The following is a 14,615-nucleotide window of genomic DNA, read 5'->3' on the forward strand; positions in this document are numbered from 1 at the left end:
CAGTTTATTAAAGAGCAAGAACAATAATATAAAAGAGATTTAAAACAATTAAAAGGAATTACACAAAGTGCATTCAGATTACTTAGATTTGTGAATAACACATGATTAAAATGATTCAAATAATTTACATGAAACAATAAAAGAAGAAAACACTGCTCAAAACCATCAGCTGCCCTCTGCTTTATCTGGATGATATCTCTAGCTCTCTGTGCACTGGTCAGCACCTGTTCAAACTCCATCTCTCTGAGCTACAAAAAACCTAATCTAACAGACTTAATAACAGTTTATTCCCCAGGGGAAAAGGCCTATACATTCCACAAATGTACATAAACTGACAGTCAGTGTGCGTCAGAACAGTTCATTTTCAGAATACTTTACAAATGTCTTCTGTGCCTTCAATGTAAAAATTATTTTAGTAATTTATATTTTATACTTTTAGACATTTTAGTGCATTTATATTTACATGCAATGTTCTTTGAGTCTTTTTCTTAACTTGTTTCTTGTTAAGAAAGTAACAAAGTATGCAGAGTAACAGATGTCCTACAGTCTGTAGCTGTGGAACTACATAGAGCTCCTGTGTGTACACTGTAGCTAATAAAAAGTGGACAGTGGGTGGTTTTAATGTTTTGGTTGATTGGTGTATTTACTGTTTACACTTTATTCGGCCCAGGTCGCGTGTTTATGACGCGGCGCGCTGTGATTGGTGCAGGCAGGAATAGCGCGGAATTGTGTGTGGGATGTTTGTAATGTTCTGGTTTGAGACAGAAACGGCGTTTTAAGGAGATTTAAGGTGGTCTTAACACGAACCTGCAGCCTGTCCCGGAGAGTAAGGGTTTTAACTGATCACAGCGGGGGTTTGAGCCGCTACAACCTGGAAGAATGCGTTCATTAACCGCTTAATTCTGCTTCTGCAGCGTGGATCCGAGACTCTGACTTAAACAGACTTGAATTAAAAGCTTCATTTTCTTCTGCTTTATTACATTTCTGCTGTTATTTACTCAAACTTTATTGAGCTCCTAATGAATCTGGACCTCTGTCCTTGACCCTGAGCTTGGCCCCTGCAGCAGAATGGACTGCGTTACAACGGGAGGAAATGTGAAAGGTCAGTAATCCACATCGAATCATAGTTTATTTGTAAATTACATAAGTCAGTCACACAACAGACAGCAGTGAAATGCTTTGATGATTACTTACTCACACAAGAATCCAAGAGATTAGATTAGAAAAAAACAACATTTATTTAAGGGTAAAAAAGGACATCAAATAAACATTGAATAAGATAATTATTCACAGGAATCTTAATATAATTAAAGGCATGTGGTACACAGTAGTGTGCAATGCAGAGATGACTCTTAACATGTTTAAATGTATGTACAAAATGTGCCCAAAAAAGCTTTGAGAATTATAATATTATGAGAGAAAATACAACACAGTGTCAGAGGAAAATAAGATAGAGCCTAGAATTACTGTATCACTGTTGTCAAACTAGGGAAATAAATACATATTGTGCACTAATTGAGAGACATTGTGGGATGCTGATGAAAACAGTGGGGTAAAGAATTTGTTTAGATCATTTATTTTCTATTAGGTGAACAAAATGAACAAAGTGTGTCATTTGTCCAGGGATTATGTTGTGTTAAATATAAAGGTTTGTCTCATGTTGTTGTTGTTGTTGTTCTTTTACAGTGTTGGCGAAAGCAATACACTCCCTTTCAAGGATTGGAGAGGACCTGTACCTGGAGCCAGTGGAAGATGGGGTTAGTGTCTGCGTGTGAATGTTTTATAATCACTAACATGACAGACTAATCAGACTCTGAAAGAGTTATATTATGTCACTAAAATATTTAAACACATTTTATATTTGAGAAAGTTTCTCAGTAAGTTTCAAGACTATGACTTGTATGATATCATTATCAACATGTGAGAGTGGGTACGATGCTGATCAATGTGGATGTTTTCTTATTCCGCAGCTAACTCTGCGAGCTGTGAACTCGTCCAGATCGGCGTTCGCCTGCTTCCTGCTCTCGCCACTGTTTTTCCAGAGGTACCAGACACCTCCCAATCAAGCTTTCCGCTGCAAAATGCTCATCAAGGTAAAACCAACTCTCTGAACTGCCTTCATGTTACAGCAGGGTCCCATAGAAAAACACTGACCAAACCTCCATGTCTCCTTTTGTCTGTCTCAGAGTGTGCAGGCAGTGTTCAGGTCTCTCTCCTCTCTGGAGCGCTCTGTGGAAAAATGTCGTATCCAGCTGAACAGTGAGAAGAGTCGTCTGACCATCACGCTGCACTGTAAACATGGTAAAAACACAGCAGCTCATTCTCTGTGATCTCATTAAACTAGCCACCTACATTGGTAGGTGACTGGAGTCTGTGAAGGGAATGTTAAGAATAGTTAATAATGTTTTTTTCTTGAGCAATTATCAGACATGAAAATATCCACAGTAGCTTACTGAATTTTTATATTGTCTTTTACTATTACTATAATATGTTTACGGTTCCTTCTTTGGTTTATAGCTCTTGTGTTTGTTTCAGGACTTTTAAAGACGCATAACCTGTCCTTTCAGGATTGTGAGAGTTTACAGGCAGTGTTTGATAAAGACAGCTGTGCTAATGTGCTTCGAGCTCAGCCCAGGTCTGCACAACTCCTTCAGTCTCTCTGTCTCTTTATCCCTCTGTTCTGCGTCTACCCACCAGTTTAAAACCACAGTGTGTCCATCTCACTCTCTCTCTGACTGCAGGGCGTGGGTGGACGCAGTTCTTCACTTCCCTCCGTCTCTGGAAGAAGTGAGCGTCTCTGTGAGCGGTGAACGTGTGTGGCTCAGGAACCATGTGGAAGATGATGCAGGTGGTGCTTTAGTTTTTCAAGGGTTTGTGTTTGAGGTTCTGTATCTAGTAAAGGGAGAAGCAACGTGCCTAATCAGCTTAAAATAAATCATTTAATGTTGGACTGTATTGATTTTGGCCACGAGAGACAACAGATCTTAACTGCAGAGTCCATAACAGACTTATTCAGCAATATGAAAGCATCTGCACTCCTAAAATTTCTGTCAGTAACGGAACTTAAGCAACACATATGATGAACATGCATATCAAAAATAAATAAAAATAAAACTGTATTAGTAAATCAATTACATCTTACTACCTTTCTTGCCATGAATGTGGTCCTATGAGCAGATATGGCGTTAAATACAGCACGTTTTTAGGTGTTTATAATCCTTAAGCACCAGATCAGACTCTTTCTTCCTTCTCTCTCACGCTCTCTTTCTCTTCGTCCTCCATCAGACCCAGCCCGAGCGATGATGACTGAGTTGTGTTTGAGTTCAGAGGAATTTGATCATTTTGCTGTCAGCTCTGACAACAGCATCACCTTCTGCCTCAAAGAGTTCAGGGTGAGCAGAAACACACACGCACACACAATATTTGCATCTGTACATTTTTGGGGAAATTACCCTGGCTACACTACCATTCATTTGTCTGCTAAACTGAATTATTCATGTCCTCTGTCAGCATCATGGCTCCTAATTTTAAATCTTCTCTCTGTCAGGGGTTGCTGGTGTTTGGCGAGTCGTGTGGTCTTCCTATCTCGATGCACTTTGATGAGCCTGGCAGGTGAGTGTATTCATTCATTTCTGGGAAATGTCTTCTTAATGCACTTTACCAATTTTCTCAAACTTTGTGTCTGAATCCTCAGCCCTGTGGTCCTGAACGTGTCGGACAGTGTTCTAGAGGCTAACTTCGTACTGGCCACTCTTTCTGAGGATTCCCATCAGCGCAACCACAACAACAACAAGGCTGAGGGGTAAATACAGTCGTCTGTGATTTTAATTACTGAATCTGAGACTCACTGCTCACTGATGTAGGGTTTCTCAGGTGTAATACACCTCTCTGACCTGAGGAAGGGCTCGTCCTGAACTTGGTGTGTGTGTATGTGTGGGGTGGGGTGCTCTCCTCCCCTCCTCTGTAAGATACATAGTGCAGTTTCTGCAGTGCTGAGCTCAGAGTAGCAACGACAGAGGCTCTGTTCTCCCTATTGCAGCCCAGTGGAGCACCACAATGATTTTGAAGCTGTAATTTTAAAGTAAAAATACTACTGAGAGTTGCTTTAAGTACATCATTAGTCACATCAGATATGTTGGCTGTAATGTGTGCAGAACTCTCGTATTTTGTATTTTTGTATTCTCGTATCTTTGACGTACAGAACCAGGTATAAGGGCCATTAAAGGTGCATTGTTGTATCCCACTGTTGTGTTGGTTATCAGTTTTTTACAAAATAATATATAATCACTTTCAGGAATTTTGTTTGTTAAAGTTCTATGGTAAAAATGAATTAATTGCTTATTTATATAAGGTAAGTGATATTTAAGTGTGATAAAACTTCATAGACCACAGCAAATTGTATTTTTACAATTTATTTTTACAAGTTACAAGTTATTTATTTGTCCACTATTGTCAGTGTAAACAGCTGAGTCTTTTATTCTCTCTCAGGCCCCAGACTCGTCCCACAGCGGACGATTTCATGAGCGACGATATGGACTCGTTTCTCATCGCAATGGAGACCAGCGAACTCGCCGGACCTTCTGATGAGACTTCACCACCCCCTCCTTCCTCCGCCAATCACAGGCCACAATTTCCCATTCAGGAGGAAGAAGAGGATAAAGAAGAGGAGGATATACTAGGCAGACCTCCCAATAAAAAGGTACAAAACATAATTAATAAGGTCAATATCTCTGACTGATACTCGCCGGTTATTATTCACACTGAGTTTTTTCTGTTTTCAGTTCTGTTCACTTTTCTTCGGCTCCGTGCTGCCCGATTCCTCTCAGCTGACCAATCAGACGATTCAGAGCCAGGACGTCCTCGTCAGCGACAGCGAGGAGGAGAAAGAGACAGAATAACTGCCCTCAGATGGGAGAGGTCTGTGAAAGGACATGCGAGAAAAGTCGGAAAGAGGATTTATGAGGAGAAAGCTGTGTAATGGAAAAAAAGGAAATGTACCTAACATTCCTCTACAAACAGAACAGAACAGATACTTTATCCATCTGGGGAATGTGTTCCTTCCCTTTAATTGTCCTCTGAAGTTGAAATGTATATATTTTTTAAGGCTGGATCAGTGATTAAAGCAACGCACGTCACACCCAGACCGCCGTACTGAGCTGTCTTTGAGAAAGAGGTTCAGCACAAAATGAGTTTCACATCATTTTCCACCTGAGACATGTTCATTATCCCAACTTTGCTGCTGTATTTTAGCGCTGGGGCTTTGACTCCTGCTGCTAACAAACAGTACAAAACATAAGATGTCACTAGTCAACTAAATCTGTAACTGTAAATACATAACAAAAACAACTCTCAACCCTCAAACCACATCCTGCTCTTCGGTAAAGTCCTGTGGATATGGTTTAGGACAGAGTGTGGCTTTCTGTAAACTAAACATTAACAGAACTTCAGTGTGAATGCTGTGGTCCCTTTAGGCCACAGGTGAACATTGTAGCTCCAGCGCTAAAATAAAGAAGCAGAGTCTGGGTCCCATTTTTCTCCAGACCACTCTGTTTAAAGACATACCACCACACCTCAGCAATAACGTTTGTGTTCATGGGTGAAAGATAAAATGTGGTCACTCAGAAATAACTCTCTGAATGTGGCGCAGAGTTCCTGTTTGAGCTGCTGTTTCCAGAAGTGACTTCGTTTTCCTCGCTCTTCCTGCTGAGCACCTGGAAACTCTTCCCTCTCGTCTGAGGCTTTTTCCTCTCTTTTTCCTTCTCCTTTTCCAGCTCTTTTTCCCTTTTCTTCCTCTCCTTCTCCTCTTCCTTCTCCCTGCGCTCCTGCTCCCTCCTGCGCCGCCTCCTCTCTTTGGAGCTGAGCTTCTCCTCGCCCTCGCTGAAGTCCTGGATGAGGATTTTAGGGACTGGAGGCGTCTCTCCTCGGAAGCGGTGGAACAGTCCTCTGCGTTTGGGTTTTGTGACCTGGGTTTTCGGCTTCGCGGCAGGTTCTGGGGGCTGTGTTTTTTGTGAGGGGTCTGGGCTAGACGCAGCGTCTGTGTTTGTGGTCTGTTCTTGCTTGTCGCTCTGGTGTGGGTCTCTGAAGGTGTCCTCTGAGAGGATTGTGGGATAGGATTGAGAGCTGGAGGACCTGCGAAGGCGGAGGTGAGGGTGAAGGTTTGAAGAAGAGGAGGGAGGTTTTGGAGGGTCTCCGGCTGTCGACGTATGCGGCTGCACTGAAACACTTTCACTTTCCTGTGGCTCATCCTTAGCAGCTACAACTTCAGATGATGGCTGAGGCTCTGAGTTGCCAGGTTGGACTTCAGGAACAGTGGGGACACAATTGTCTATTTGTGGAGGAGAGTCCACCACCTCAGGAAACTCTGGTGGTCCAGTAGGCTCTGGTTCTGTGTCTTGTTGATTATTTGTCAAGGTTAAGGATGACACATCTACAGTGTCAGACATGTCATTATCTACTGTTGGATCACCTTTGCTCTGAGACTCTGACGGTCCAGAAGGTTCTGGTTCTGTGTCTTCCTGACATTTCAAAGTGGAAGATGATGTTTCCACAGTGTGTGACACATCTTTGTCTTTATCTACTGTGAGATCCACTTTTAAATTTGGGATTTGCTCCACATCTGGAGGCTCTGATGATCCAGGAGTTTCTGGTTCTGTGTCTCCTTTCCTGTTGGTCAAAGTTGAAGATGACATTTCTACGGTGTGTGGCACATTTTTGTCTTCATCTACTGTGGGATCAACTTCTAAATCTGGAATGTGTTCCACCTCTATAGACTCACAAAATCCAGAAGCTTCCGGATCTGCCTCTTGTTGAATATTTATCAAGGTGGGCGAATGTGACATATTTTCAGCCTCTAAATGTGGGTTTTCTTCTGTGTGTAGTGCTGATCCCACCTCCTGAGAAGGTGCAGCTGTTTCTGAATGTTCCAGTTCTCCCTCTGGTTGAGTCTTTATGACGTTGAACGCTTCATGAGACACAACTTCATCTGCTGTGATCCCAGCCTCTAACTTTGGGTCTTCGACCTGAGAAGTTATTCTAGATGGTTCTGTTTCTGTCATTTGTGGAGTTACACTGGGTGTTGTAGATGATGTTGCCACAGTTTGAGACATATCTTCATCTACTGTGTGACCACTGCTGTCTCTCTCCTCTCCATCCTCTGGTTTATCAGTCATCTGTGCTTCACTGTGATCTCTTTCAGCCACGTGCCCTTCTTGCGTGTGTTCTCCCTCTGTACTTTCACCACCAGGTCCAGTGTCCACATGCTCCATGTCCAGCTCTCCCTCCTGAACACCATCTTCCTTATGGACTCGCAGTTCTGAATCCTCTTGTTCCTCAGATATTTGGGGATCCACATGCTGCTCTTTATTTGTCTCTTGTGTGTCTTCCTGTGTCTCTTCAGGTGTGTCTTGCTCGTCTCGTACAGTGTGAACTACATTAATTCTTTCTTCTTCATCGTTGCTGGCTTCTTGTTTGTATTTGTGTTTACTGCAGGTTTGTTCCTCACTGCCCTCAGTTTCATTTTCTTGTTTATTGCTGTTCAGCTCTGCCTTTTCATAGCTGTCCAGTTCCAGGTGAATGTTCTCCTCCTGCGTTGTGGTCTGTATCTCTATTTCCTCATCCTGTTTACTGCTATCTAGCTTTATTTCCTCTTCTTGAGCTTCTCTGTGTACTTCTATTATCTCTTCGCCTTCTCTGCTCTCTACTTGTCTGTCATTCTCCTCTTCACTGATGTTTAGTTCCTCTTCTACTGGGTTATTATTTTCCTCACTGCTATTAACCTTTAACCCTTCTAGCTGTGGATATTGTTGACTAGTATTATTGTCTGTTACCTCTTCATCTAGCCTTCTGTTATCCTCAGCAGTTTCCAGAGGGCTGGTCTCTTGTAATTCCTGTTCCTGCTTACTCTCTAGTTTTCTCTCCTCCTCATGGCTGTGTCCCACCATTTCCTCCAGTTGTGTCTCTTCTTCTTGCTGAGACGTCAGGGTGTGTGACTCCAGTTGTGTTTCCTCTTGATCTGATGACATCTCTTTGTCCTTCTCATCTCTGTCTCTTTCGCTTTCTTTTATTTCATCCTCTGTGTGTGTGTGTGCATCACAAGTAGCTTCTGCATCCTTTTGTTCAGTCCCTGTTTGAACTTCCTCCACTTTCATTCTGAAAGTCGGCTTTGGTACATGTTCCCTCTCTCCTGGTTTTTGTGCTGAGGCCGTGGTGTCTCCTCCATCGCTCTCCTCTTCTTCAAAAACCAGCACGCTGTGATCTGACAGATCCGAACTGGACCACGTGTCCAGTTGCCTGTGTTGTGTAAGACTCGTATCCGTGACTTTGTGTTCTTTCTGGAACCGTGTTCCAGCCTCGTATGCCACGTTCGCCTTAATCTCTCCGGCTGTACCGCACACACTCCTCCTCCTCTGCTCTCCATCGCTGCTCTCGTCTTTCACTCCCTGTGAGAACCTCCTCCCTCCTCCCTCCCACTCCTCCGTCTCCACTTTGCTCCCTCTCTTCCGCCACTTTTTCCGCAGGATGGCGGGAGACAGAGACGAGTGCGAACGAGTCAGGGGCACTGTCAGGTTCCCGCTCTGTTTCTCCTTCTTCTCATTCTCCTTCTCTTTTTCCCTCCATTTCTCCCACACCATGAGATATCCGTGGCAACGGCCCCGAGGATCGAAGGTCGAACCTGGCCTCTCTTTCCTCCATCTCTGGAGCTCTTTTTCTGTTTGTCTCTGGAGCTCTCCAAAGGATAGCGGCACTGAACACACCTGACAGGACAAAATGGGGACAGTGTTAGCACCATTGCTCTTTATTTGAGAATTATATATATATCACAGTATATTTCTTAAGTTTGGTCGATACGATGTAATTCTGATATCGAAATGAAGAATAAAAAAGCCACAGAAAAACTGCCAAGAACTGAAGGCAACACAACTTCACCCTCAAACAACAACTTCTTGGCTTTGTCAATATTAATATTTTTAACTTTAAAATTGAGGGCAGTGAACGGACGACAGCACCCTCTAATGACCATCAGTCAGTGACAGATGCTGTAAATAATGTTGAAATGTTGAAAATGTGTTTAAAAATCATATTGTTGTTATTGAAACATTTTATATTGTGATAAATATTGATACTGAATTATTGTTCAGCCTTAGCTCTTTAAATCATCTCCTAAAATTAATCGTACCCTGTGTCCAGCCAAAGGGGCTTAAAGTATTGTATCTGACCAATATTGAGTCTGCATGTTCTGTTACAATGTGAGGAGTGTGATGTGTTCTCCCTGTGTCTGTGTGGGTTTCCGCCGGGTGACTGTCTGTGTGGTGTGTTCTCCCTGTGTCTGTGTGGGTTTCCTCCGGGTGACTGTCTGTGAGGAGTGTGGTGTGTTTTCACAAAAGTATCTGTAGGTGTGTGTGTGTGTGTGTGTGTGTATGAGTGTGTGTTGTCCTGTGAAGGACTGGCGCCCCCTCCCGGGTGTGAAATTGCAACTCTTGGGAATTGAAAACTGAACTCTTTCAAATGCAATTTCGATTAATTGTTCAGCCCTAACATAAATAGTGTCACTGTCAGGATATGACTTTGAGAATGAGATCATGCACTTGAAGTAAAACAAAGAGAATCAAAGTATTAAAATCATTAAAAATGTCTAGAAAATAGAATTCCCCAGGAAATGTGTGTGAGACGTGCAGAGGCTTTATTCAACAGCACCAGGCTGAAAGAGTGAAAAGTCCAGCTTTAGCCTTAAAGTACCAGCTCACCTCCTGAATGAAGGCGTCGGTCTGTTCATGTTGGACACGCCCCCTAACGGACCGCAATATCTCCAGTGTCTCCATCTGGCCCTCGCACTCCTTCCTGAGCCGAGCTTCACCCAGACAGCGCCGGACCAGCACCACAGCGACCTGGAACAGCACCCTCACACCTAAAACACGAAAAAACCGTCTTAACCTTCAATGGAAAGTTTCCCAGTAATTTTGGTGCGTTTCTATTAGTCATTCATCAGGACGTTTCCACACAGTCAGAAAAAGAGCCAATAAACATATCCAGGAGGCCGTATACAGCCCTTGGGCCGGTGATTCCCCACCCAACAACATCCAGAGATAAACTGTTGTTGACTGAGGACATGGATCGGTGGGTAACACTTTAGAATAAGGGTACGTTCCTTCATGATACTTAGGCAGTAACAAACCTTAATGAATGGTAAGGTAATGTCACAATGAATCATTAATTAAAGATGATTAGCAAGAACTAACGTAGACTAATTAGTAATTAACTGTGACTGTAATCATTTATTAATGCTTATTACGGTCTTATTACTTAATACTGCCTTAAGTACCGTTAATTAACCCAGGTAATTTATGAGGCATGGTTTCTCATGTGAGGAACAACTGACCATAACAGAAGAAAAGGTCCCAGACTCGGAGTAAAGTGTTGAAGGGCAGGTGGCGGCTGTAGAGGCACATCAGCCAATCAGTGGCAAACATGAGAGGCTCCACCCCCTGACTCTGCAGGTGTTTATGTGCAGCTGGACATGTCTTTTTTAAGACTCCTGAGAGAACAGCGGCATCAAACAGAACCCCCTCCTGCAGAGAGAGAGAGAGTGATGACAAAGAGAAGAGCAGTGTTCCCTGTGTTATGTTCCTGTAATAACAGTGCCCTACCAGCAGGGGGCTGTAGTAACCAGGGAGGTAGTGTTCACTGATCTGCACCAAACACCAGAACGCTTCCTGAGAAGAAACAATCAGAATAAGTTTCAAACTGTTTCCAGAACCCACCCATTTAACATAACATTAAAACACCATCTTGTTTCTACAATCATAACAAACTGTAGTCCATCTATGGCTCTGCATACTTTGTTACCCCCTGTTTCCCCTGTTCTTCAGCGCTCAGGATCCCCACAGAGCAGGTGTGATGTGCTGGTGTGAGTGAATCAGACACAGCAGTGCTGCTGGAGTTTTTACACCCTGTGTTCACTAACTGTCCACTCTGTGAGACACTCCTCTCTCGTTGGTCCACCTTGTAGATGTAAAGTCAGAGACAGCAGATCATCTGTCGTTGCACAATGTGTGTCGATCGTCCTCTAGTCCTTCATCAGTGACACAGGACACTGTCAGCTGGATGTATTGGTCGGTGGGCAACACTGCTGTGTCTGATCCAGCACAACACACACTAACACACCACCCCAATGCCGGTGTCACTGCAGTGCTGGGGTAGACAGTAGATGTTTACCTCGATAGGCATGTTCATCAGCAGCACGGCAGCGACTGGACCCTGGGCCTGACAGTAGCCCTCATCGGGCCGGAACTGAGTGTACGCCTTCAGGACACGCAACAGGCCCTGCTGACTGTTCACACACACACACACACAATCACAACATCATGGGATCATATAATTACAGCACCGTAACACCACAGCAGGTCCTGTTGAACACATAAATAAAATCTGACAAGTCACAACACTGACATTACCACTACACAACATCACAATCACAGTGAGTACATTACTGACTCTGCGTAAAATATATGGACATTACCTCAGTAATCTTTGCTGACCTCAGTATTACCCACTGTTTATTGTCTGTTTGTTTTCATAGGAAAGAACATCTCTACAACAAGCATCTACAACATCCAAGGGTTCTGTCCAAATGGAGGTTATAAATGCAGAGGAAAGAAGAGGAGCGACGGAGAAGGGGATGATACTATTACCCATGACTCTCTTTGTTCAGGAACATCTCGTGGAAGGGAAACTGTCGGTCTGTATCTCTCTTAATCACATCGATCCAGCTCTGCTGACCAGGGGCTAAGTCCAGAGTCTCAGAGAGAAACACACACCAAATAAGTCCTTTATAAGACTCTTTTAGGCCACAGTGGCGGTTTAACTCACTCATTTCTCACTCCCTTCCTCTCACAGACTCACCTCATACAGCTTCTTGTTCTTCTCCTTCTGGTGCGTGGCTCCACAGAGCAGCGGCCAGCACTTTGCTCTGACGGACGCTGGGATGCCCTTCTGACACTGAGTTTTTATCTGAGATCCAAAGAGAGTTAAAAAGAAGTTAGTTTATTCTTTAATGTGTCACATGTCAGTTCCAGAAAGGGATTAAGCCTATTCCGAGTCCTTAATCCTTAAGTCTTTCTCTCTGCCTCACACACCTTGCTGTTCTTCTTCTCCAGGACCAGATCCCACTGGCTCATGAGGCTCAGCCATTTCATCTCACGGTGTCTGACCAACTGGGGACAAGGGTCATCACTGCGGATCACAGCAGATATAGGGGGTTTGCTCAGTTATAAAATAAATACTATAATATAAACAGGATATCTCTTTTATTCCAGGAAACACAGTCCTTGTCCTATTATAGGTCCGGGTCCACGTCTTTAATCTAAACTGACTGCATTGACCCACGTACAAAATCTGTTTCAAAAGTTTTTGAATGATGTGGAAAAAAGAGGGAGATTTTAACACCAAATACACCTCATTTACATATCATTTACACTTCAGTAGTGAGCCATTTACAGAAGAGTGTTCAGAGGCTCATGAGTCAATGGTTGTTTTCGTAGGCGGAGTTTGAGGTCTGTTAGTGTGTAAACTGCACCCCCTACTGGCCAAGCTAAATTATTTCCCTAAAGTTAATAGATATAAAATACTTAATAACACAGTGAATTAGAGGCTGTTACTTTGTAAACATACGCCAAAAGAGAGCGTAATGAAGGATCAGTTATGATCTTACGTAGCTTTAATGAATAGTTCCATTTAACATAATCTCACACTGAACTGTAATATGTCAACAGTAATTGACTTTTTAAAAAAATTTTAATATTTCGTTCAGGTTTAGGATTGATCCAGGTCTGGGAAAGGGCTCATGTTTCTAAAGTTGGGAAATGTTTTTCAGACTGTGGTGATTTTACCTGATTTGCTCCCACATTGCTTTAATATAAAAGTGCTGCTCATAGTCTGAGGAAGCAGAATCACTTTTTCAGTAACAGTCTGAGGTCTCTTTCCACCCCAGCGTTCAACACATCTCACAAACTCCACTGTGATGGTTCGTAACAGAGATCATGATGTGTTTGTTATGGAGTGTGTCTTCTTGTCCACAGACCTGCCTCATTTCTGATGGATGTTTCACAGAGAATCGGAACACAAAGCGCGAATGTCACAATAAACACACACAGACAGACAGACACACACACACACACACACAAAACAGGAAACCGCACTGTGACAGGGCTGAGATCTCCATGGTAACCAGGCAGGATGTTGAGAGGCAGGAGCTGGAGGTGACGGTTGAGAACAACGCTTTTATTCACGCAGCTACACCTTCTCCACAAAAATGACCTCTGTACACTCAAACACACTGCACTGAGCAAAACTCAGGGACCGTCCTTCAATTCAGTCAAATACAATAACATTTCCAGGCTTAACGGCCATTGAAAATATGTTATTCATTTTCAAAAGGCAATTCTGAGGAGATTACAGATAAAATACAATATTTGATCAAGTAAAAATAATATTGCACAATGCAACACCACACAATAACAGTTTCTGTCAGAAAAACCCAGCTTTCATCTTTATAAGAGAAGAGAAAATCACATCCCACTCTTGTCTCAGATCTGAACACCCACAGCCGTCTGAGTTCTGACCGGAAATTAAGCCAAAAGAAAGGCGCTCTTTGTTCTATAATCTAATATTAATGTGCCTTGATTTTATTTGGACTTAATCCTCATTGCTCTTTAGCAGCACAGCATTTAGCAGCACACAACATTACACAAACACAGAGAGGCAACAGTGTCCAAGGTTAAAGGGAGTAACATTCATTCATTCATTCATTGTCTGTAACCCTTATCCAGTTCAGGGCGGCGGTGGGTCTGGAGCCGAGCCGGAATCACTGGGTGCAAGGTGGTAACACACCCTGGAGGGGGCGCCAGTCCTTCACAGGGCGACAATCACTCACAAACTCACACCTACGGCCTTTTAGAGTCACCAATCCACCTACCAACGTGTGTTTTTGGACCATGGGAGGAAACCAGAGCACCCGGAGGAAACCCACGCAGACACAGGGAGAACACACCAAACAGACAGTCACCCAGAGCAGGGCTTGAACCCACAACCCCAGGACCCGGCAGCTGTTTGACTGCGACACTACCTGCTTAACATACACGGCAATGTAACGGATGCATAAACGTGGGAAAGCAGTGATAGTTGCAAACTGGAAATAGACAAATTAATTTATGTACATAAAAGGAGTATAAATGAGCCTTTGTGTCTGTTATGTCCATGAGATGTCCACAGGGGGTACAGAGAAAAAGCTACACACTACCAAGCTTTTAATAATAAGTGCTTACCAAACTTAGGCTGTTGTGTTCAAACTACTACACGTATGTAACTCAAAGGGAGGAATACACAGCAAACAGTGTGACAGTTTTCAAGACAGATTTGTTACAGGACGAGTTTAGAATACTTCTCAAATCACATCCTGTACTTTCTATTGTTATTGTCCTAATACTTACATACATTTATAGCATCATACATCTTTCCAAATGGGTTTGTTACAGCACTGAATGCATGCTTTGGCTCCCTCTATGATCACATCCAGCATTTTAGGCTGGTGCCATCACTAAAACAGACTGAATTCCTGCTGC

At 43.1% G+C, this 14,615-nt stretch overlaps 1 protein-coding gene across 2 annotated transcripts; it reads left to right on the forward strand.

Annotated features, from left to right (window-relative positions):
* The first annotated feature begins 700 nt into the window (after positions 1-700).
* rad9a (RAD9 checkpoint clamp component A) lies at positions 701-9,320 on the forward strand. 2 transcript variants are annotated; one of them, XM_066648669.1, is made up of 11 exons: positions 701-1,102; positions 1,687-1,757; positions 1,971-2,093; positions 2,187-2,301; positions 2,518-2,635; positions 2,742-2,848; positions 3,286-3,392; positions 3,548-3,612; positions 3,695-3,802; positions 4,489-4,699; positions 4,782-9,320. In XM_066648669.1, the coding sequence occupies exons 1-11, from the start codon at positions 1,069-1,071 to the stop codon at positions 4,896-4,898; spliced, it is 1,176 nt and encodes a 391-aa protein (XP_066504766.1). In that variant the 5' UTR covers positions 701-1,068; the 3' UTR covers positions 4,899-9,320. The 2 variants fall into 2 exon arrangements, with proteins under 2 accessions (XP_066504766.1, XP_066504767.1); XM_066648670.1 differs by having other exon boundaries at positions 2,536-2,635; positions 4,782-9,318.
* The last annotated feature ends 5,295 nt before the right edge of the window (positions 9,321-14,615 follow it).

Source organism: Hoplias malabaricus, chromosome 17, assembly GCF_029633855.1.
Source record: "Hoplias malabaricus isolate fHopMal1 chromosome 17, fHopMal1.hap1, whole genome shotgun sequence".
Taxonomy (NCBI): domain Eukaryota; kingdom Metazoa; phylum Chordata; class Actinopteri; order Characiformes; family Erythrinidae; genus Hoplias; species Hoplias malabaricus.